General features: G+C 41.2%; 1 protein-coding gene across 1 annotated transcript; it reads left to right on the forward strand.

The window, feature by feature from the left end:
* Window positions 1-25,079, forward strand: OTC (ornithine transcarbamylase; the record flags this gene model as incomplete). The annotated part of the gene is made up of 9 exons (XM_082277882.1): window positions 1-120; window positions 705-786; window positions 8,384-8,471; window positions 13,727-13,880; window positions 21,268-21,390; window positions 22,063-22,116; window positions 22,228-22,377; window positions 22,890-23,027; window positions 25,020-25,079. The coding sequence occupies 9 exons, from the start codon at window positions 1-3 to the stop codon at window positions 25,077-25,079; spliced, it is 969 nt and encodes a 322-aa protein (XP_082134008.1).

Consider the following 25,079-nt stretch of genomic DNA (forward strand, 5'->3'; position numbering starts at 1 on the left):
ATGAATGCTCATCTGAAAGGTCGGGACCTCCTTACTCTACAGAACTACACAGCAGATGAGCTGAAGTATTTGCTGTGGATGGCGTCAGATTTGAAACAAAGGATAAAGCACAAAGGAGAGGTAACATGATTTAACTGTCGTTTAGGTCCCTCAGATGTTGAAATAAATACTGCTCTGAAGAGTATTGTGAGAAAGCCTTTCAGCTGTCTTGTCCTAAACAAAATCTCCTGAGCTCTTAAATACTGTAAATCATGTGCTACAAATCAGAGCCTTCCTGTAAAGTGTCCAGAGATAATCTTTAAATATTTCAGAGGACTTTGTGAGTGGAAACGTTGAACAGGTTTGTGTAGCTAACTCCCTGTTTCCAGCTAACCCCATCCATTCACACATGGTGTACATGCAGCACTAAATGTAGGAAATGAAAGACACTACCCTGCATGGGATTAAATTAGTATCTGAGCTCTCCTTAATGCTGGCTCAAATTGAGTGCCAAAATGCAGTTGCTTTTGGCCCTAGAATTACTTCTTTGCCTTTAACCTTTCCACTGCTAATAAATTTATTGAAGGGCAGGAGAACAAAGCTATAGGTAAAAAACCCACTTTTGCAACTTTTCTAATGGTGAATTAAAATGTGCAAGAAGTATTTAATACCTTAAAGTATGTAACAACTATAAAATTGAAATACCTTCATTTTTCATGTTTCAGTATTTGCCTTTGATGCAAGGCAAATCTTTGGCCATGATTTTTGAGAAGAGAAGCACAAGAACAAGATTATCTGCAGAAACAGGTAGGTCTGAGCAATGGCACAGTAAGACTTTGAGTATGTACTGAAAAACACTGCATAATGTTGCATTTAGCAATTTCTACACAGGAGAAACTTAAACTCTGGAAGCAAAAATAAGGACAGTGGCTATTTGTGTTTCACCCTGCCTATTAATTTCACAAGCACATGGCTTTGGTCACTGAAATTTTGCCAAATTCTTCCAAAACACAGTAGATCAGAAATAAAGTAACAGGCAGAAGTAAGCTTTTCTGATGTAAGCTCCTAGCTGTACAGGCAAGATGCACATTCCCTAACATCTATTTCAATAAGCATCACAAATTTAATTTTGTGCAAGCTCTAACAAATATTTTTCTAATGTATTATGTATTACCATTGTTACATTTCAAAGTATGTGTTTAGGCTGGGAATCACAGTAATGCCTTGATGTAAATTCGGGGGGGAAAAATTAACATGATTACCTACAGGGGAAGATAACTTGATGGAGACTCAAGGGTATTAGCCTAATAAGATCAGGCACTGGAACATTTTTCTTTTAGGTTACAGTCCTGCAAACACTAAAACATGTACATATGGTATCTTTATTTACGTGGCAGTGGTTCTGAATTCAATGGCACTGTTGAAATAAATCATTCACCAATCAATCAATCAACCATAGCAACGAATAACTCTGAACTGGTGATGCATAAAGGAAGAACTCGCCCTTCTTTCATTTAAGTTGACCCAGCATCCCTCACTTCTCCCTAGTGAAGGGACAGGAAACCTGCTGAGTATTCACATTTCTTTACAAGCTGTAAGGGAGAAGATAAAAATAATGGAAGGAAGAAGCAGATATGTTAACTCTAAGCATTTCTAAATTTGTCTTTGTATTGTCTGGCACAGCCATTTGCCTACTGATCCTGCTCTTTAAGCAGACTTGTTGTTGCTTTCTGTTTTCTCTAGATAATGGGGACTTAGAAATGTGCATTCCCTCTCTGTGAAGACCAACCACCTTTTAATTCCTGAGTTTTCAGTCCAGTTTCTTGTTGCCTGCCATCCTGGTATATGGCCAGGTAATGAATTCTCTGGATCTGTTTATCCTTCATTCTTCTGTATTCTGAGGGAAACACTGCTTAGTCCTTGGCATTTGAAGGCTTATGGAAGGGGGAAGCTCAGGAAAGTTCAAATGAATTAACTTAAGGATGGGAGTTAATGCATAAACTCATCCAAGGGAGAATTAATCTCCAGTGAAATAAAACAAATTTATTTCTGAGTGAGAGCTTCCATGAGGGAGTTTAATGCAGTTTAGCTTCTGTGCATTAACTTCATACTTTCAGTTAATTGGTCTGAAGTCTGTTAAGCCTAAGACTTTGCTTCAAAGGCAGACTCAAGTTTTTTCTGTCCACAAATAGTCTATATATTTCTGTTGCTTTTTTAACATAAATGACTCCCTCCTTGGAATTTCTAACTCAAAACAAATGTGGGGCCACATGTGCTCCTTTTAGCTAAACAAGATAATTTAATACCAATTTTCTAATGTCTAGTTGAAGTGGACAATTGCAGTGGATTGAAGTGTTTATTTATAAAGTTCTTGAGTCATCTCAAATAGCGCTTCCCAAGAGTTGCCCTTTCAATAACTTGAGAGAGTTCATTTGTAGGACAAGGTCCGGGGGGTGAGATTAATCTAAACAAACCTTGCAACTCTCAGGAACAGCTAAATCAGTGGATTTCATTACAGAGTAGAGACTTGGAAACCACTAATTACAAAATCTCCTCTGTGCAAGATCTAGGAGTTTGTTGGGACATATTAACATCATGGAAGTCTTTTCAGAATTCCTACTGTCCCTGTGCCTATAAAGTACACCACTACTGAAAAATAAGTAAACAGAATCACAGAATTGTTGAAGTTGGAAGTAATCTCTGAAGGTCATCTGGTCCAATCTGCTGCTCAAGCAGGGTCTTCTAGATCTAGTTGTCCAGGACCATGTCCAGAAGACTTTTGAATATCTCCAAGAATGAAGATAACACAACTTTCTATGCCATTGCTCAATCAGCCTTTCAGTAAATAGAAGTTTCTGTTGTTCAGAGGTATCTTCCCATATTTCAGTTTGTGCCCACTGCACTACTGAAAAACACCTGGCTCTGTCTTCTTTGCATCCTCCCTTCAGGTGTTTATATACATCAGCAATATTCCCCCTGAGCCTTCTGTTCTCTAGGATGTGAAGTCCCAGCTCTCTCAGCTTTTCGTCTCATATGAAATATGCTTCAGTCCATCAGTCCTCTCCATGACCTTTTGTTAACATGGACGTGCCAACTGTATCCAGTATGTCCACGTTTCTCATACTGAAGACCCCAAATCCAGAAACTTGAGGTTTGGCCTCACCAGTGATGAATAAAAAGGAAGGAGCACCTCCCTCCACCTCCTGACAGTACTTTGTCTGGTGCAGTCCAGGACATCATTGCTGGAAAGGTACACACGCAGCTGGATCATGTTCAATTTGCTGTCCACCAGGACACCCAAGTCCTTTTCTGCCAAGCTGCTTCCCAGCTGGGAGACCCTCATCATGTTCTGGTACATGGGGCTGCTCTTCCTCAAGTGCAGGACTTTGCACCTCTCCTTGCTGAACTTCATGGGGCTCCTGTCAGACCATTTTTCCAGCCTGTCACCATCTGTTTGGATGGCAGCATGACCCTATGATGTACCAGCCACTCCTCCCAGTTTTGTGTCATCAGCAAACTTGCTGAAACCACACTCCATCATTGAAAGCCTTAATGCAGGTGTTAAACAGGGCTGGATCCAGAACTGACCCCTGGACTACCACTGGTCACTGGCCTCCAACTCAGCTTCTCAGCTTTGTGCTGCTGGTCACCACCCTCGGGTCTGGTCATTTGGACAGTTCTGAACCCACCCCATTCTCTGCTCACCCAGCCCAGACATCAACAGCTTGGCTATGAGGATCTCATGGGAGACACTGTCAATGGACACAATGAAGTCCGGGAAGAAAAACCTGCTGCCCTTCCCTCATCTCCCAGGCCAGTCATAGAATCATAGAGGTTTATCAAGCTGCTTAAGCATGACTTCCTCTTGGTGAATCATGCTGACTACTCCTGATTATTTTCTTATTCTTAATCTGCCTAGAAATGGGGTCCAGGATTAGCTGTTTCATCACTTTCCCATGGATTGAGGTGAGGCAGCTTAGGCTGTATTCTCTAGGTCCTTCCTCTTGCCCTTCTTTGACTTAGGGGTGAGATTTGTGCATATCTCCCAGGTGTACAGTTCAATTGAAGATTATAAAAACATTAATTTATAACACACTGTAATAGATCAGTTGATATTTAAGGTTTTCCAACATCCTGTTTCTCTGAACTGCTTTATTCTAATGACATTGCAACTGTACTGAATAATGTACAGCTCCTTGGGGTATAATTCATTGCCTCTTTAATCTTGTCCTAATGTGTATTTCTGAAGCCCATATAATTTTACCATTTCTAAGATAAGTAGTGAATTATAAGTTTAATGCAGAACCAGAAGTAACTTCCATAGAGTAGTAGCAAAGTAAATCCAGTTCTGAGAGCTTAGTATATTTATTTCTATCACTGGCTATTTTATTGGAAAATGTGACATCTCTGCTATTACACTGGAAAATGTCACCTCTTCACAGTCAGAATCCCATACCCATTCTACATAAAATCTTGCATACTTTTTGAAAACAGAACTATTCACATGGTCATATATTACTTGTAAAATAAACATCCTCGGGCATGGCACAAAGGTGAATGCCCTGTTTTTGTTATAACTTTGGTGTAAAATATTGTGATTGTCACTGTTGCTCTTAAAATATACAGCTGCAGTTATGTTTCAGTGAATAAGTAATAAATAAATCCAACCATTTCACAGATGCTGAATGCAGACAATATTTCACAGGGTAGAAATGGAGAGGAAGAAGTGCAGGCAGGAAAGCTCAGCCTACCCTCTCCTGTTGTGCCCTGGAATATACAAGATCTTAACAGCCTTACAGGGGTTCACTGCCACTGGCTTTGGTGGAGTTACTTCCACCTCACACCCCTTACACAGTGGGGTGAGAGGAACATGATGGCCATGCCTCAAGACTGCTACACAGAGTCACAGACATAATTGCATCGTAGCATATGAGCTAATGCAGTGGGGATGGTATTACATGGCAGGGATACAGCGTCTCTTTTCTATTGGAATGGCTAAGTATTATTTAGCTTGGTCTCATTACAGAGGGGCCAAATGCACACTTAGTTTATTCTCCACTCCAAAGGGTAGATTAAAAAACTTTTAAAAACTGCTTATCAGTTTTTTGCTTCTGCTTTAGGAATATTCTGTAATTGCTGCCTAGGAGAGTTCTTTGTTACCAGTCTAAATGGAAAAATACTTTCTATTTTGTAAGTCCTGGCAGGCAAGGAGAAAATTAATAAATGCAAATCCATATGTCTTGAAGTTTTGAAAAAGATCCTTCCTTTGAGTTTGAGAAGATGACTGTGTGTGTCTCCTGGTGACAGCCCCACAACTGTGTAGCCAACATGTGAACTACAGGATTCATTTTGGTCCACTTGTGCTATGCAGCAGGGACAGTCTGGGATGGAGTTTTCACTCGTGCCCTGTCTGAAAGAGTCTGCATAAGTGGGGTCAATAGTGTGCCACGGCATGAGGCATGAAACTGTGTATTTTGAAAACTAACAGTAGTGAGAAGTGTGGACATGAGGTAATAATCTATTCTGGACTTGGGTTATGAACATTTAGTAGTTTGTTGAAGATACCACGATTCATGTAAATATTTAGCATGTGGCTTTGGATTTGACCAGGTTGTGACAACAAAGAGGATTAGATCCCCCAGTTTAACACAGCATTACAGTGTTTATTTGCTGAAATTGTGCCTGCATACCTTCAAAAGTCATAATTTTTTTTGCTTTCTACTGGTAGTCTGGATGAAAGAATCTGAAAAGGATTCTGTCTCTGCAACTATATACAAAGGTAGAGCACAGAGCTCCTGTATTTCCAGATGGAAAGTTTTGGATGGAAATATGTTCCCAGGCCCTGCACAGATGGCCAGTTCATGAGCAGAAAGCCCAGCACATCAGGACTCCTCTACGTACACAGACTCCAGGTGGCAGCTCTGACTGGGCTGCCTGACATCTGGCAACTCTGAATAAACATTCAGATTCCCATTTTTTTACCTGGCCATCATTTATAGAAAACAGAACATGTCCATTGGAGCCTGCCTGGACTGTGAATCATCTACCAAAATGTATACATTTGGAATCCTAAAATGTAGAGCTGCTGTATTGTGTGGAACTTGCAGGAATAAATCACTGACATAATTGTATATGAACAAGAAGTTGGGAAAGAGAAGTTACTGCCAATGACAATTCCTCCTTGAGGTCTTGACATAAAAACTTGCACTGAATAAACTGGCTATAATGTATAGTTGGCATACACTTTCCTGTAAATAGTGTTTGTGTCTGAGCTGCAGAGGGGAGGTGAAAGCAACAAACAAATGTATAGACAGTCCTTTCTAACAGCAAAAAAGTAATAGTAGAATAAATGGTAGTTCATTCTTAAAACTTGGCTGTATCTGACTTGCAATATTGTTGAGATTTGGAGCAATCCTTAATGAAAACAAGAAATTTAAAAGGGCCCATTCAATAAAGCAAGTGTACAGTGACTAGAGGGAGCAGAAATTTGCCCTTTAGATGGGACCCAAAGCATCATTACTTTTAATCTGACATTTAAGGAAATTGAGACAGTCCAAAGACAATGAATTTCCAGTATTATTTTTATCTATTGTAGTTTAAACTCTTGAGACTGGATGAACTGACACGAAGTGGAAGACCGCACCTCAACCCTGCTGCTGGAATGAGATGGAAGTCAGTAAGGGTTGCTCTGTGTAAGCAGCTCAGCTGTGGGGCCCAGGCCTGCTGCCTGTACCTGTTGGTTTTATCTGTGAAAGGTTTCAGTGTTCAGTCCTGATTTAATCCTCTTTTAAAGAGTAGCTGTGGGATGAAGTTTTTGATCTATGGCAGACCTGTACAACCACCGTGCTGAAGCTGCAGTGCTGAATCTGTCAGCAGTGCCATCTAATGGATACAACAAGCCTGAGCAGCTTTTGACCTTTTCTTCTCATATTTTCTTGCTTTTTTCTTTTTTTTTTTTTCTCTCTTTTTATTTATTTTTTTTTTTAACAGCATGAAATTCATCAGCATCTCCAAGACATCACATTTTTGTAAACAAAGTGGGGGTCTCTGCTCTTCTGTGCTGTATGCAGCCTTTTTCTTCCTGGCAATGTAAATAAAGACAGGCTTCTTTCTAGATTTTTGTCACAATAAAAGATTCACACCCCCACAGTGTTGTCTCAACAAGGCTGGTTTGTCCACACTAAGATTCTCTGGAAATTTCCTCCATCATAAATACTAGTGACAGAGCCAGGTCTCCCTGCAGACAATTTCTATGCTAGAAGGGAGTTGTTATGTGGAAAGTGCTCACCAGCACACAGAAAATGCTACCTACAGCCCAGTTCAAATCCTATACTTTGTACATCCCCAACTGTAGGATGCTGTTACCTGTGCTAGGCTTATGCTAAACCATCTGTGACAGTTCATAAAACAGCCCCATCAGGCCCCATCCTCCCAATGTCTGGCCATGAAGGACTTTACACTCAGATTCAGTAGAAAGAGGCTTCAGACTTAAACCAGGCAAAGCCAGGGAGATTCAAATATTAATGAAAAGAAGCTGTTTTCTCTGTATTTGTGTCAGATGGCTGCTTGTGGTAGCTTTCTGCTGGTGGTGCAACTAAAATAAGGTAGGAGAGAACCTGAGAGTTGCCTGGAACATGTAATTTGTCTTCGACCAAAACATTATTCAGACACCTTTGAAGTTCCCCAGAGTGTTTTATATTCTTAAATGATGCTCGAGTCTTTCCATGGTTTCCTGCTCAGGAGTAGATTTTACTCTTCATACTGAACCCATCCAGTTCCTTGGGCCACCTTGTAAATTCCTAACTACTGTGGGGTAGAGGGATGTTGGCAGGGCCTGAGACCTTTCCTTTTCTCTCTCTCACATTATCTTTTTTAAGGCACATGGTCTTTTGAGACCAAATTCAAGTTTGCTACAGTGTATGAGGAGGGTTAGGGCTTTCTGCCTGAGTGACTTTACATGAAAGATAATGTAGATACTTGCAAGGATGTGGAATTACACCTGGCGACTCGGATGGCCCTTGAAGCAGAAATGCAGCATGATGAATGGATTTCCTGGCTCTTAACAGAGAGCCACAGTGATGCTTGTGGCAATGTGTTGCCTCAGAGCTTGAATGACTGTCCCTGTGATCACAGATCAGAACTCATGGCTAAGGATTTCAGTAAGGCATACATTTGAGTGGGTTTATTCCAAGCATATTTATTTGAAATTTTGTGTGTCAAATGCTAATTATTTCAGCATTTTAGCATGTATATTATTAGGTGTTTGAAATATTTGGATGTCCTGATGAGTTCAACTTTTATTTTTGTAAATGTATTTTATATCAAGAAGATTTTGAATCTTGGCTGTAAATATGAGGTGCTGGGGTTTACTTTCTCTTTTTTTTAAAATTTTTCTTCACTGTAGGATTTGCTCTCCTTGGAGGACATCCATCCTTCCTTACAACACAAGACATACATGTGGGCACTAATGAGAGTCTCACAGATACAGCAAGGTTGGTAAAATATCACTTGATTGAACATCGTACTTGGTAATTGATTGGGCTGACATCTGTCTTGCAGAATTTTGGAAGCTAGTATTTTCTTTCTGGAAAATGCAAGAAGGTAGTCCAAATTTCTTAAATATTTACAGATCAGCTCACAGAATCCATATCTCAGTAAACCTTTATTCCATTCACTCAAGCTATCCAACACTTCCCACACTGAGAATTATTTTGGCATATAGAGTGTTAATTAGGCTTACATTTACAAATGAAACCATTTTATGAACCTCAGTAGTAGTGTAACTCCACTGATGACAGCACATATATTCCAACAAGACCCAAACCTTCTGGTTCTGCTGCTCTGGGAGCAAAATCAAAAAGCAAAGACATTATTTAGTTAGGCCAGCCGCTGGTGGGCCTTAGCCTGCTGTAGTAGCAGTGACAGGGGTGGCACTGGGGGCCTTTCTGATCCCCCCATTTCGGCAGCATGAAACTGGACCAGCACTTTGTAGCCAGTTTCAAATTTCCTGTGCCCTCCTTCCCAGCTGTACCCACTGTCAGAACTGCTGTGGAGGCTGGGCTATGGCTCCCTCTTTCTGGCATCCCTGGAAGATCGAAATCATGCCCAGTTCCACATGGATGCAGGGATGGGTAGCAGCCTATCTCCAGTGCTGTGGTGGGCAGGACCTGAGGTCAGGGTTTTTCTCCAGTGCCTCTGATACTGCTGAAAGCAGGCAAAACATGAGGTCATGTTTTGCAGGTGCTCCTGCTGTTTTCCATAGCACTCCAACTATTAAAGCTTCATCCACCCTTAGCATTATCCTGTTTTCTAGGCAGCCCTTGTGCAGCCTGAGGTCGATTCAGCCAGGCCCAGCTGTTGGAAGGTTAGCAGTGTCTGAGTGGTCCCTATTGTTCTGGTGAAAGATATGCAGTGTCAAGCTCATCAGGCTCAATTCAAAATATGCAATCAGGCAGCTGAGTTCCATTGCCTCTGCTGAATATCACAGTTCTCAGTCAGTGGGAGAGATTGTTTGAGAACTATGGTGCTGTTCTCTGTGATGAAATCCAAGGAGAATTTAAGAAAAAAAAGCAAACATTTGAACACTTAAAATTTTCCTTTCTTGTTTTTAACTACTGAAGTGGAAGACATATGGGTGCTGATGGTAGAAAGTAAAAATCTCAGTCCCCTTGAGCCTTGAAAGTACTTAACTCTCGCTCTCTGCTGGACACATAACTCTGCCAGTATCAGAGAAAGCTGCAACAATAGAATCTTAGAATGTTTTGTGTTGGAAGAGATTTTAAATATCATCTCATTACAACCCCCCTGTAATGGACAGGGATATTTTCACTGGACCAGGTTGCTCAGAGCCCCATCCAGCCTGGCTTTGAACACTGCCAGGGATGCGGCAGCCACAGCTTCTCTGGGCAACCTGTGCCAGGGCCTCACCACCTTAACAGTAAAGAACTTTTTCCTAATATCCAATCTAAACCTATTCTCTGTCAGTTTGAACCCATTCCCCCTTGTCCTGTCACTCCAGGCTCTCGTAAATAGTCCCTCTTCATCTTTTGCATAGGCTCTGTTCAGGTGCTGGAAGGCAGCAATTAGGTCAGTCTAGAGCCTTCTCTTTTCCAGGCTGAATAATGCCAGTTCTGTCAGCCTTTCCCTGTAGGAGAGGTGCTCCATCCCTCTAATCACCTTGCAGCCCTCATCTGCCCTACTGTAAAGCTGGCTGAGAGCCCCAGCAGCCAAATCTTCAGGAAGGGGGAAGATGCAGTCAGGGTCCTTCCAAAGTGCTTCCCTGCAATAACCTCTCCAAGCATCGTCCCGCCAGCCATGCAGGACTGTCACCCAGAGGCTCTCTGCCATTCAGATGCCAACCCTACAGCAAATCCAGGTGTTTTCTGACACAAAAGCAGATGTGCTTCATATAGCCCAGTTTTCATTTCTTCTTCTTCCCAAATGGGACAGTAAAGGGACATTAAATCTTTTGTTTACAGTGTCCTGAATGGCCTTTGTTTGCACAAGCAGAAAGGAAAAGGGCAGACAATAAACTACAAGAAACAAGGAAATAAATAGAAGTAAACAAATCTTCCAGCCATTCTGAAGGCATCCCCGTTCTGTGAATAAAGTTGCTACAATACCCAATTCCCAAGCAAGCCTTCAACCCCCTTTTCTCTGTCACTGCTTGCACTTCCAGGACAAATCCCTATTTATGACTCTGACCTGAGGATTTTGCTCCTCTGCTGAGTCACAGCTCTCATCTGCTACAGTGGACAGGGGGTTTTCCCAAATCCTTAAAGAATCCCAGGTGCTCTGCTCCACTCCTGCTCTCATTAGCAGAAGTACTACTGACTGCATAATTAAGGCTGAGCAGTTTACGCAAAAGAAAAACTGGAGTGTTAATTCCTTGGTGCTTCTTGTGAATGAAAGATGACATCCCAACCTCATTCAGTTAATGCAAGAATAAAAAAAGAATGCCTGTAGTAGACCCAGAGGGTATTTCAAATATTTACAGCCATGTGTCTGGGGCTCTGAAAGCCTTAGAAGTACTTGAGATTGAGACTTAAAGCGAAAGGAGCACAGATCTATAAAAGTCACAGTTTTTATTAGAACTGCTGCAGGTATGGGTTGAAAGCCTGCTGTGAACATATTTTTAGTGACTTATTACCTGCTCATAAATCAGCTCCTCCATGCTTCACAAGACATTTACATTTGCACTGACACAGTGGCAAAAAGTTACCACCCATTAAGGAGCTCTAAGCCTTTCAGTGCTGTTTAGCATGTCTGATATATTACCTGAAATGAAATATAAGTACTGTGTCTGTATTTCCCACTGTAGAGCAGCTCCACTGGGCATCACTAAGGCTCAGTGGCCATAAGGTTCAGTGGCAGCCCTGAAGAACTCATAGGATGATTTTACCAGTCCACTGGAATTATTAGGGCATTAATCTCTGCATTTATGGGGAACGGGTTTACTTTGCTGAGAACAGATCTACCGTATGTCCCTCTGAGACTGTGAGTAACAGTGAAGTAGTCTTGTCAGAAGTTTAAAGCTTTTGAATGGAAATAGACTTTCAAAACAAAAGCAAAACTACCTTGCATAGCAGTATTATATACAAAATAAATGCAAATGTCCCATTTTCAAATTCAGAGATCTGCCATACCATACCCTGTATTTCATTTCGGACCCCTCAGAGGATATGGTTGAAAAAAAAGGCCAAGTTTTCTCTGTAGGAATAAAAATTACTTTGAAAAGAGAGATATGCTGCGTTCTAATGTACCCAGTATTCCAATATAGCATATTTCCAGGCTCTGGGATTTTGAAGTTCATAGTCTCACAGTTTTGCAAAAGAATGAAATGAGAGAAAGACTTAGTGGTTGACAAAATAAGAACCTTGAATGTGGTCACCTGATGAGCCTGTGCTTACAGCCTCTCAGCTTACAAAACTTCACCTTTGACAAGACTCTTATCTATTCAGGACCTTTTTTCCTGTGCAATTCTAGCCTTACATATTTTCCTTCAAACTGATTCAATTACTGGAGACTTAATCATTCCCCTGTAATCAGAGACCTCCAGGTGAGGGTTATTTGTGTTTTTCCCCCCCACAAGTTTAGTTTTATTTTAATTTCACAAATAATAAAGCCAGTTTACAGGTGATTTTCCACTGTAAAATATGGCATCTAGAAAAGCTGGCAGGACTGTCTGATGCCTTGCTGGCAGTTGTCTCATAAGTCTGATATCTACTTTCAACAGACTAAAGATGAAAGTCCAGCAGTTTTCACTAGTTGGTGGTTATGGCTGAATTTCCACTAATGACATATCCTATAAAGGAACCATCTTTAATTTCTTGATCAGCTGTGTCAAATAGAAATCAACTGTCCTGACATCCTAAAGGAAAAAAAATATAAGGAAAATGAGCAATTTCCCAGTGTGATTGCCCCTTTTCCTTGACTGATGGGGACTGGCTACGTCTTGTTTAGGGTGGACACCTGTGAGATGGCTAATAAAAGGGCCCACTCATCACATCCCTGATGGCAGGTTCAGAACAGGTTTCCCCCAGAGAAAGGATCTGGTGAGCCAAGAAGAAATATGGCACCAACAGCAACTGTTCCAGTATTTTGTAAGCAGTAAAAACCTTGCTCAGTTCCTCCTTTTCATTTGTAGCTGCTATTGACAGTCTTTTCTTCAGAGAGAGCTCTACAGGCAGTCTTGTCGCATAAGAGTTTTGCTTGTATGAGGAATGTTTGGTGTCAGTAGAAAATACTTGTTACTGACTTCATTAGGAGACCTTGCTGATGGTGGTATTAACAGCCTTATTTCCAGGAGAGGCGATGCAAGAATTCGTTATGGTTAATCAGGAAGGCAGATACAGCAAGGATTTTTTCCATACACTTCTAATTCAGTGCTCCCTCGTTTTGTTTTAAGGTCCTATTACAGATAACATGAAAACACACAAAATGCTGCTTCAAAGTCAGGCTTCAGGGCCTGATTAAAACACAGAAATGCAGAGAAATTAAGAGTTCCAATCCATATTTAATTTATCTAAAAAATTCAGAGAACACTGTGCTAATCTCTGTGTCTTTCACACTTTAGCAAATGAGGTTAATGCCAGAGTGGTACAGGGGCGCCTGCAATCCCTTTCCTCACACTGAGTTTCAAATTTGGGCATTACTTGAATGCTGATACCATGTGAGTCAGTACACAAGTTGTAGGTAGGAGAAAGCAGGCCAACTACCCCACCCTGCTCTGTTTCTGTGTTTATTAAGATCAGTAAACAGTTGTGGCAATCTAAAACAGGTCTGTATTGCTGATCCTCACAAAGTCAGGCTACCATATAGAGTCTGTAATATTCAGCCAATGCTACATTTGTTCTTTGCTAAAACACTGAAAAAATCATAAATCTTATTTCTTCTGAGGTTATCAAAGTCTTCAAATGTTACAGTATCACACAATCTCTTCTCTTAGTTCAGAGAGCTTAACATCCGTGTTTCATCTACAATGAAATGCTAAAGAGAAAAAAAATATAAAATAAGCAGCAGTTTTCATTTACTTACTGTCGTAGTGTTAGGAAGTGAAACTTCTTACTTATTAGCAGCTTGTTAAATGGCTACATTTGAGTCTGTTCTGCAGGCGCAATAAATTATTCAGATAGCTGAAAAATATTGATTCATTACCATTTCTCATTAATATTTATGTGTTGCACACTGAAGAGTGCAACGGGCTATATTTATTATGTTTGACTTGAGTATTTTCTGCTATCTCTAGGGTGCTGTCCAGCATGACAAATGCAATCTTGGCTCGAGTTTATAACCATAATGATCTGGACCTAATGGCAAAAGAAGCCACGATCCCAGTAATCAATGGATTGTCTGATTTACACCATCCTCTCCAGATTTTAGCTGATTACCTAACTCTTCAGGTAAAAATATAACTTTTTTTTTTTTTTTTTGCTAAGTCTTAGTAAGTATTTGGGGAAGTCATCTTCAAAACCTTTCATCCCTAGGTTTTTCAAAGTAGCAATTAAATGGCACTTGTTGTTTAAAGAGATTTTCATCCAGCAATATAATTAAGGACCTGTTTAATTTAAAACAATTACGTAGTCCTATCAGCTGTAGTAGGACTGAATTTAAGCATAAAATGAAGTACTTCATTGGAATTAGTCTGCAATTCAAAGAAGGTACAGAGTGCTGTACATATTAAGACAGAGATGAGAATCTGGCTCAGTCAAAGCCAGCAGAAGTTTTTCCACTGACTTAAAAACACTCAGTAGTTCACTCTTGATTCCTCCCTAATCTATGGACAGCTTAATAGGAATCACTATTTATATATTAGGAAATTGGTTGAACAAATTTGTTTTGAAAAGCCAGTTAATGCTACCAGTACAAATGCTTAGTGTTCAGGTACTTTAACCAGTTTAAACTTTGCTCACATCACAGAACAGTTCAAAGAGATTGTATTTTGTATTTGTATCTAATGTAACAGTGGATCTGACAGCAGGATAACATTTTACACACAGAATACCAGATGTTTATCTGTGAACAGAAGGACTATGTGGTTTTACAATCAATTGAGGATCTGGCTTATAAAAAAGATTATTATACTGCAGGGCTGGTTGACAACTATGATGAACTCCTCTGACCTTGTTTACTTTCTGAATGAATAAAAACCACACTGCTTGAAAATGGTAGGGCAGAATAATTTCCTGATTCATTCAGCTGTGTTTCTCAGCTGTTGGAGACTTTGCTATGGGGCATTCAGTATGTGGGAAAGATCTAGTGAGAGTAATATTAAAGTATTCATGCTTTAAACCTTAAATACTGAAAGACTCACATGTTTGGCAAAAATTCCTTTTTTATTTTAAGTGTTTTTTTTGTAAATTTTTTATACTCACAGTGAAGAGACCAGAAAAAATCGGTGAACTTGAGGCTAAGGTGCTTCACAGACCTCAGGATAAAGGAGATTTGTGAGGTCACATTGAGCAAGCCTCAATGTTCAAATTGCATAAGACAGTAAGTTGTAATGAGAATGTCATAATATCATTATACACATTGTGTGCAAATATAAGTCAGAAGAATCTTCTGGTTGTGTTTTGTGGGGTGTTCTGTCTTGTAAAGACCTTGTTAATTAGCATTTTATCACTTCTGAGTAACAGTCTTCAGGAATCATCTGATACAGTCCACACAACCATGGATATCTCTGCCCCTAAACCTGGTTTTACCTAGGCCACTGACTCCAGAAGACAGGTTCAGAGTGCTGTTGCCCTCTACTCCACCTCCAGTCAGTGAACAGAGACCACTGAGTGCCTCAATCACCTTCTGGAGATGTATCTCTTTCTCCACTGATCTTAGGGGGAAACCTATGGGAAGCAGCAGGATGAGTACACGCCCTGTTGAGCACACTCTGCTCCTCCTCCATTGCATCCTCATGTAGGGCAGCCACGGTAGAAACTCTGGGTGAAGATGAGCCCACAGGCTGCACTGTTCCCTGGTTTGAATACCAAGGGCAGCACCAACACCGTGGGGTGTCTTTGCAGCATCAAACACCAGGGAGGATGTCTGTGGAAAGAGTGCCCCTGCCCATTTTACCTGATGAAGAAATAGGTCCATAACAGTTGGTGCTCAAACAAAAGAAGTATTTGACATGGAGAGGTGTCATGACAAAGTGAGCACTTACATCACAAGGAATGGCTTAGCTTTTACACAGCCATGGAAGGCTTTTAAAATTTGCAGCACTTTCACACTCAGCCAAATAAGCAGAGCACAATTTCCTCCATCTACCCATCTCTCCCTGATTCCTTCCAGCATGTTCCTTAGCCAGAAGTTTGTCAGGAGATCTTTATAGGGCACCTGGGTGGCCACCCGGCTATGCCAAGGGCATGTTGCACTGCTGGTTGCTGACACACTTTCCTGCTTTCTTACCCAGGAGAGAGGTGCAGGCAGGGGAGAGCTCTCAGCAGCTCTCTGTGGATGATGGCACTGCCTGAACTTTCTCTTTCTGACCTGTTCCTCTGCTCCTTTTCCTCTTTGCACTGTACAGTGGGTTGGAGAAGACTGGAGTGGCATGTAATGAAAAAATGTTTTAATCATATAATGAACTTTACCAGGTCACAGAAGTGAGATTAACTCTTGAAGAGGTGTGAGACACAGGTCTAGTTGCTACTTACCACAATCAAGCTTCTCATGGGATTTTCAGCAAGATATCATCCAAGTACTGCCTGCAAGAAGATTAATACAGGGATGCGGAATGGTGCCACCGATTCTTTAAATTAGTTGAGAGTCCATATATAACATTTAGACTGTTTCTGCGCAATGCAAACGCAGTTTATTTGATTTATACATATATGCAAACTACAATAGTGGCACAGACTGCTAGCCTAATATTTAAATGTAACTTTTAAATGTACAGGTTTTTGTAGAGCTTATTTCTCTTTAAAAAATGTCTCTTCCCTATCCCCATAAATATTTTTCTGCCTGGATCTGTTCCTCCCTGCTGTCAGTACATACCCAAAATGTACTTTTTTTCTTTTCTTCTTTTTTCTTCTGTGTTTTCCAGTGGAGCTCTACATGCACTCTGGCCCTCTTCATGCTCAGCACATTTTTATTTTTCCATTTTCTATACACTATTAATTTTGTCATGTGCCTTCTTGAATCCTCCTCAAGTACTTTCTCTTTGGTCTGAAACTACAAAATTGCCTGGTTTGTCTTGTCAAAATGTTTTCTTGCTTATACCTTCTGATTCCTTATTCAGGTGCATTTTAGTATGGTAATTTTAGTATAGTCCATCGCACCCCCCAAACAATGCAGCTGGTTTATTTTCAGGGATGTGAATTCTCCTTCTGTATTCAGGGCAAATTCTCCTCCTGTAAATGTTCAGGGTGTTCTTTTCAGATCCTACAGTGTGCTCCTGTTATGAATATTGGGGTGAGATTCCTCAGGTTCAGCATCCTCCTGCCCAGTGCCTTCTTCCTGAGCAACCTGGATCCCCTCATGTTTCAAGTCTAAGCTGGCTCTGTCCTTTAATGCTGTGCTCAGGGTTAATGCCCCCTATTATGCCAAGATAAACGTTTTTCTTCGTGCTTATATACTACCTTCTGTCTTAAAAGTTGTGTTGAACTGAGTTATAACCCACTCCAAATGGTTGCAAACATGTAAAGAACCTGATTTTGAGGGTTTGGGGATTTGGCCTTTAAAGATTGTGAGTTTGTGTGCTGGTAGTGTGCACACACTGAGCCCCTTTACTCCTCTGCTGTGCTGCTGCCGTGTAACAGCCTCGTGCTGAGTCCACCCCGTGTCTCTCAGTGTCCTGGGCAGGAGCTGTGGCTCAGCTTCTGCTCTGCTCAGCTTGGCTGGAGGGCAGCATCACACAATTTGTATTCCAGAGACAGCCTGGGTATTGACATTGATTCAATTGATATTAATGTCACTGGCCGAATCAGCTCACTTGTAACCGACTGCAGGATGGCCAGACTGGTAATTAGAGTGGATCCATATGCCACTAGCTTTTTATGTCACTGGTCTGGGGGGAATTTTGTTTTTCGGAAAGCAATGGTTAGCATAAGAAATACATCAGAAATACACAGATTTCTTTTTAAACAGCATAACAAAGAGTGTTGCCCAGCTTGAAGAGGGCTGAAATATATTCTCAAGTTCTCCTCAATGTGTGACCCCAACCTCAAATTATTACAATTTTCAAATTCATCCCCATCATCATCTTCATTATTCTAACAATTAGAAATCCCTGCTAAGTTCTGTCCTGATCCTCTAGAATATACTGTATCAATAACAATGACAAAAACCAGTGTGGGAGTAAGAAAGATAACTGGCCCAGCATTTGCCTTAAGCCCAGTTTGAGAGCCAGAAAACACAAGTTTGCCCAGTTTCTCATTTACTGGATTGCACTGTCTCCCAAAGGGCTAAAGCTTTGATTTGTCGCCGGCATTTCATTTCAAAATTTGACAGATTATTGATTCATTATTCAAAAGCTTGTTTTAATTGAGGGCTGTTATGACAGTTGTGGTCAAACATTTCAGAATTAATCTATAATGGTGTCAGAGTTTCAGTCTCACTGGAAGCAAGTCCAGGCAGAGGCAGACACGAATGTCCCTAGTTAGTTAACCCAGTCTTCTCCACACGTACAGAAGGGTCAAATCTCTGAGCATGCTTATTTTTTCCCAGGGTTGGATACACTGATACGCTGCAGCCTTGGATAAAAACAGAATGAAACATTGTAAAAGCAACATGAGGGTGAGAAAGTTGAATGTAAAGTCCGTATTACTTATTTAGCTGGGATTTTTCATGAGAATAACAAAGGCAAGTTTTATGGCACTACAGCAGCAATTACTATTGTGCCAAAGAGGCTTCATAAGGGAGAAGGGCTCTAGACTTCCTAAACATGTTGTTTTTTTGTGTGGCTTTACTAGGAGTCATGTTCTGAATATAGAGTGAAACTGCAGAACACCCATGCAGGTGTAAAGCCTACATCAATATAACAAAGTTTGGAAAAACTGGGGAGGGCTGCAAAGGGGAAATAACTTCCAAGGCTCTGGTAATTAGCAGGTAGTGTAAAGGCTCTCATTTAATCCAGAGTGTTACCATCCCGGCAAAACACTTTTAGCACGATTTCATCTGTGTGGTCGCATAAGCACATACTGTAAAAGAGGGAGTGGGCAGGAGGGGAAGTGTGTCTCATTTACAGTAGCTTTTGTATTGCCTCAAAGCTTTCGGGTTCTGACCAACAGAGTCACCTCAACTCTGCTGGAAGCTGAGGGTGTGTGCTTGCTTTTAGGCAGCACAGTCACAGTGATCTGGCTTTAGATGAAGAGGTTTGAATTACAGCAGCAGTGCACCAGTGGCAGCATAAAGCCTAGAACAGGATATAAAACAGGTTCCCCTAGCACACACACAGCTTGATTCTGCCTTGCTGTGACTCCTTCCATTAGCATAACATCTTCATTAAAATCAGTTCAGCTATGTCCACTCTATCCAGTAGGCACTGCAGATGCGGCTTTGCAATTTGCAGCGCATATCAGGGATCGTTATACAGACACGTCCAGTACTCCATATTTTATCTGTAACAGCTAGTGGCTTGGGAAAACAGAGGAAAGTACTTAGTATGCACTGTGCTTCTTTTAATGTAGAGTAGCAGCTGGCAATAAGGTGAAGTTGTTTAACATAGCAGTATATTTGTGACTCTAGTCAATGCTTTGAGTATTAAGGCTGAGATGTCTATTTTTAAACAGTAAGATGAAAAGAACTCAGGACTGTCTTGTTTGCTTCTGGCTGTGGGTTCCAGTCTCAACTACCACTAAGCGCTAAATGGAAACAGCACCTTAAATAAATGCTTCAGTTCAGCCTTCTCCTAGGAGCACCATTGCTAGGAGATGTGGAAGGACTTTGAAAGATCCTTGGAGACCTACAGAATGGTTATACTGAAATAGCTTCCATGTCCACAAAGTCCTGATTTGTTTTCCTGTAAATTTGTTCTCCTTGCATCCAATCTCTGGCAATAAGCTTGCTGCTAACAAACTTTGGCTGAAAAAGTGATATTTCTGCAACACCATAGTTGTAGCCTTTGAGCCTGGGCAGTCTAGGACTCTATTATGTTTAGATTTTTACAGCACTTTAATGTCATTCCATATTTCGAGTACTGCTATTTTTGACTCAAAATTGTGATCTCTGGAAGAAATGCCAGTAACTTTGTTCTGGAACAACTTCACAAACTATTTGTTTAGGAGAAACTGCCGCCAGGAGAGGAGGGGGTGGTCCCAGCCCTTTTTCCTGTTCAGTCTTTTGGCATCTTTTCTGCAACTGCCTTCGAGGTTACCACTCAGTAAAATGTGGATGCTTATCCTCTCTGACAAGCATTGAATCATGCCACACAAAGTGTTGAAATGCTGTCTGGCTTCCAGCTACTACAATGCAATCGTAACATGGCCCAGATTTGAACTAAGAATAAAAGGCTCTCCAGAAATTTTTTCAAGTCATGAGGTGGAGTTTTACAGAGCAGGCTTATAGGAATATTTGGTTATGTCTTTCAAAAAATTTTGGTATCAGCTTAAGTGCCTATAAACATGCATATTTAAAACAAGGCTCATTAAGGAGCCTCAAATTATCCTGCTCTGGAAATACATAACCCCTCTTACTCTTGTTCCTCCTTAGGCCTTATCTGTTGGGGTGGAGGGACAGAGTAACTGCACATGGCCAGGCTCTAAGTGCCATCAGGCAAAACCACAGTTAACTCTGTAATGCTGTTTCAAGTTTGGATAATCCACATTTTTAAAAAAATTCCTGCACTCTTTTGTTGTATCAGCTGGACTCTGCCTAGCAGGCTGCAGCTCCCTGAGAGCACAGCGGGGGTTTCCCTGGGCCGTGCAATTGGTCACATCCCGGAGTCCATTTCGGACAGCCCCTCGATGTGGCTCTGGCAGCCAGCAGTGTTACAATGCAGTGGTGGTAAAGAAGGCAGAGAAGGGTCTCTCATGAGGGTTTGGGATGGCTTTAATCACATCTTGTCCCAGCGCCCTCGGAGGCAGAGAGAGAAACCTCGTGGTCTGGGTGTGGGGTGGTTTTGTCAGGGGCCCAGGGCGGTCCCTGGGCAGGGTTGGGGTACAGGAGCCAACAGGGAGAAACCGAGGGAGAGGCCAGGGCTAGGGCAGGGAACGGGGGGAACATGGCATCACAGAATCAGGGGTTAACAGGCTACCACACTCTTTGGCTGTACAATGGAGAACAAATGCTGCAGGCCATGCGTGGCACAGCTGCTTTCAGAGTGCTGCCCTTTGGTGTCCTGTGCAGCTGTGGGGTGAAGATGCCTTCCCAGGGCATGGCCACAGCCACAGGGAACAGCATGTAGAGGCAACTAAGCCAGAGCAAAGCTCAGTAGGGGTATTTTCACAATTTGGGGGGAAAGCTGAAAGGTGTTCTATTCCAGGCATTAGAACAGTCTCTAATTAGTAGTTTCTAACATTCCTCTATGTTTATGAATCCCAAAGAACAGCTGTACGTCAGTGATGCTAAAATCACTTAGTGTCTGGTGCTGAATCCCTCAGCCTGAGCCTCACCATTGGCTCATGTGCCAACGTGTCCTTCTCGAAGGGAAGCAGCTGCACTTGGGCCTTCTTGTATGACACGGGGGGCCTTCCCTCCATGACCATCCTGCAGGAGCAGTAATTTCAGGTGTGGTCCATGCAGGTAGCATTGAAGGTAGCCAGCTGCCTTTGTGCAGAGCTGTCTGATCATTTCCTCTTGCCCATCAGCCTGCCCAGCTCCTCCAGAACATAACCCCAGAGCTTGTGATTGCTTTGGCAGGAGCACTATGGAGGGCTGAAGGGACTCACCATCGCCTGGATCGGGGACGGCAACAACGTCCTCCAGTCCCTCATGACGAGCACTGCGAAGCTGGGAATGCACCTTCGGATTGCCACTCCCAGGGTGAGAAAAACCATGCTCGTGGAGAAAGGAAGGCAGACTTCCCCCAGGCTTGTCTCAAACACTCAGGCATTGCTCAAGGGCCCCAGCTGGGGGTGCCCACATCTATTGTGAGTGCCTGTTATCAGAACCAAAATCCTGATCCAGTTATTTTGATGCAAAGCGGGAGTGATTCTGCTGAGTCCAACATCAGAAATGGGAATTAATGACAGGAGTATAAATCATGGAGGATCACAATTCCATTTGACAAAGCCTTACAAAGTTATCCAATGCACTCTCCCCCACCAAAAAAAAATTGAAGCTTTTTTCAGATGGGTGGAGGTGTTGCATCTCATTTGGTTTAAATTGGTGGTGCAGCATTTTAGAATGTTGCATTGTAATACAATATAAAATATTTTTTTAAATCAGTTTAGAACCAAAAAAATAAATACTGTGTATGAATTTAATTCTGTAACTGTCAAAATACATTTTTCTTATGTTTTTAGAACACTTGCCACCACTTTATCTGCAAAATAAACTTTCAACAAAATCAACATAATTTCTTCAAGTTTTACAGTTCTGAAACATATTCTTCCATGGCAAATGGTTCAGTCAGTAGGTTTTTAAGGAGTGTTATTAAATAGTGAAGATAGTATACATGTTCCATGATGTGTTGCCTATTATTTTTTTTGTCAGGGCTTTGAACCAGACCTTGGGATAACTAAAATAGCAGAACAGAACTCCAAAGAGGTAGGAGCCTGAGGAACAGCCGAGTAGAATTGTTCGAATAGAGCTTATTTTCACTATAAATGAAGTTGAAGTTCCTTGTCTTAGTGATCTTCCTTATTTGATTCACATTAGTATGGCACCAAGTTACTTCTCACAACAGACCCTTTGGAAGCTGCAGACGGTGCCAATGTCTTAGTTACAGACACATGGATAAGCATGGGACAAGAAGAGGAAAAGAAAGAAAGACTAAAGGCCTTTCAAGGTTATCAGATTACAATGCAGGTAAAAACTGAGATATAGGTTTTTGTTTACATTCTTACAGTTTGCATTTATCAGATTCAACATCAACAAAGCATGAATTTGGGGGGTTTTTTAGTGGGGCCATGGAAATTCAGATGCAAACCTTCCTCCAGCTTAAAGAACTCTCAAAGATAACAAAGTTTGAATTATTTCATACACTCCACATGGCTTGGCCTCTTTCAGAACTTCCCAATGAGACCCAGCTCCTGAACATGTTCAGCAGAGGCGTTTTCATTCCCCTTCTAAAGTCAGAGAAATTGGAGTGACTTTTTGACTTTGTGAAGTCAGCATTGAGCTCTTACAGACTTGCATGGACATATTCCATCTTATTCACAGATGAGGAATTCTTTCGCAGTCTGTGGAATTCTTCTGAGTTCATCATCCAAGTAACCAGAGTGGGAGTTAATATAAAATTTGTTAACATTTTTACTAGTTAAGGACTTTACTAATGTCCTCACTTATGTCTTTATTTTTATATGCTTTTTAATCTACAGACTGCAAAATCTGCTGCTTCCAACTGGACTTTTTTACATTGTTTACCCAGAAAACCTGAAGAAGTTGACGATGAAGTATTTTATTCTCCACGGTCATTGGTTTTCCAGGAGGCTGAAAACAGAAAATGGACAATTATGGTAAAAAAAAAAAGAGAAGATAAGTGTAGTTGGACATTAGGGTCAGTTCTGTTCTGCCTTACATTACAGGCTTGAATTAAGCCTGGTATCACAATAAATAGTAAATGTTAAAACATATGTTTCAAATTCGCCCCAGAGCACATCACAATTTTGACTATAGGCAACATATATTTGTAGCACAAATGTGATCTTTTGGTGAAAATCTGCTGTTGCTTGACCCAGGTTTTATCACTAAGTGAAATCTACAATATGAACCATTATTTTTTTGGTAATTAAATCACTGGATTTACTCTAATGATTAACTCAACTTCTCAATTAAAACATGTTAAAAGCTGAGGTCACAGGGTCTGGTCCTAGAAACTACAGTTTCCCAAACACTTAAAGCTAGTTATTTTCCGTCAGGAAAAGCTGCTGCTGACACTGATGGGAACTTTCCTTGAGAAAGTGCTGGAAGAGCAAAGATTTGAAAGATCCTGAGAAGTTATGGTGTGGGCAACACTGTGTGATCTGTGGGAACCATGAGAGGACACTTGGCATTTAACATAAACCATAACTCCCCTCTCAGCATTCCTAGAATTTCAGAAAATTACTGCCAGATCTCAGTAGCCTATTATTTATTTTTGGCTTTAGAACCACCAAGTTGACAGAAGCTAGTGAAAACTTTCAGAGGTGAAAAGAAAAACAGAAATGACATTGTCATAGCTCTGAGAGGAAGCCTAGATATGCTCCAAATGAATAAATAAGGGGTTGAGTGTAGAGTTTACTAAAATCTCAGACATTGCAAACAGTGAAAAGTACTAACAAATTTGTGTTAAATTCGTAGTTTTGGCCTTAAAATTCAACAAAAGGCTCATATTTTAAATTTTAATTTTGCAATTTAATTGCCCTAAATACTACTTTTTTAAAAAGAAAAGAATCCCTTTACTTTGGGTTCCAGGGGCACAGTTTTTTGGGGGGTGGGGGGGAAAGAAAAAAGTCATCTTTGTATTTTATCAAGCTATAAAAATAATGAATGTATGGGTCTTGTTTACATAGTATTTTCTACCACTCAGCACAGAGAGAAAACTGAAGAATAGATTATTTGCTCAGCTGTAGATCAAGCAGTGCTGAGTGCAGCCACGAATGTGCAACATTGAGGGGCAGCACAGCTGTAATTCAGCCACCTCTGTGTGCCTGGGGTGACCTGTCACACTGGGCAGGGATGATGGGAAAGGAAGGACAGGCAGCAAGCTCACAGCCTCTGGAGAACCCTCATAAATCCAGTGCTGGGCCAAAATAACAATGTGCAGCCAGACCTTGCTGTGAAATCACAGCAGTGTGAACCAGGAAATGCCCTGTCAAGGCCAAGCAAGCGTGGTGTTTGTTGTGTGCACAGGCATGGGAAGGACAGCAGAGATTCTGCAACACCACGTTTTATTAAGCTGACAGTCCCATCACTCCCATTTCACAGCCATGCCTAAGGCTGGGCAGGCAGGGCAGGAGGGGTAGATGGCACACTGTTTACCTCAGGGAGGATTTACATGTTTTACTACAGAAAGTATAGCTAAACTGGTATAAATTTCAGAGCCCATATTCCAGTGTGGCTCTCACTGATGCTAATGGAAAATGCTGAAATCCACAAGTCAGCCCATGTGATGTCTGGGTACCTACAGAATCTCCTAGAAGTAGCTGAGAATACATCACTGCATGCCAAAAAGGCCTCAGTATTTGATCTAAATGCTTGTCTGAATTGCTCCTAAGCTGTCCATTAATATATTTTGTCCACACTGAGAAAATCAATCAGCTACAATACAGAACTTCCTAACTGATTTTCAGCTTTTGCCTGATTCATCATCAGAAATTCTAGTGAATAAATCTCAGAGTGCCATTTTTGTCAGGACAATAATTTTCAACACAACGCTTCAGAGCTGGAAAATATTTCCCCCTTATTTATTTTTATGGAGTATCTGTTTCCAATGTGATTGGATTTTTTTTCTTTTCTTCCTCCTCTAGGCTGTCATGGTTTCCCTGCTGACAGATTATTCACCACAGCTACGAAAACCCACATTTTGA

This window comes from Coloeus monedula, assembly GCF_965178545.1.
Source record: "Coloeus monedula genome assembly, chromosome: 3".
Taxonomy (NCBI): Eukaryota; Metazoa; Chordata; class Aves; order Passeriformes; family Corvidae; genus Coloeus; species Coloeus monedula.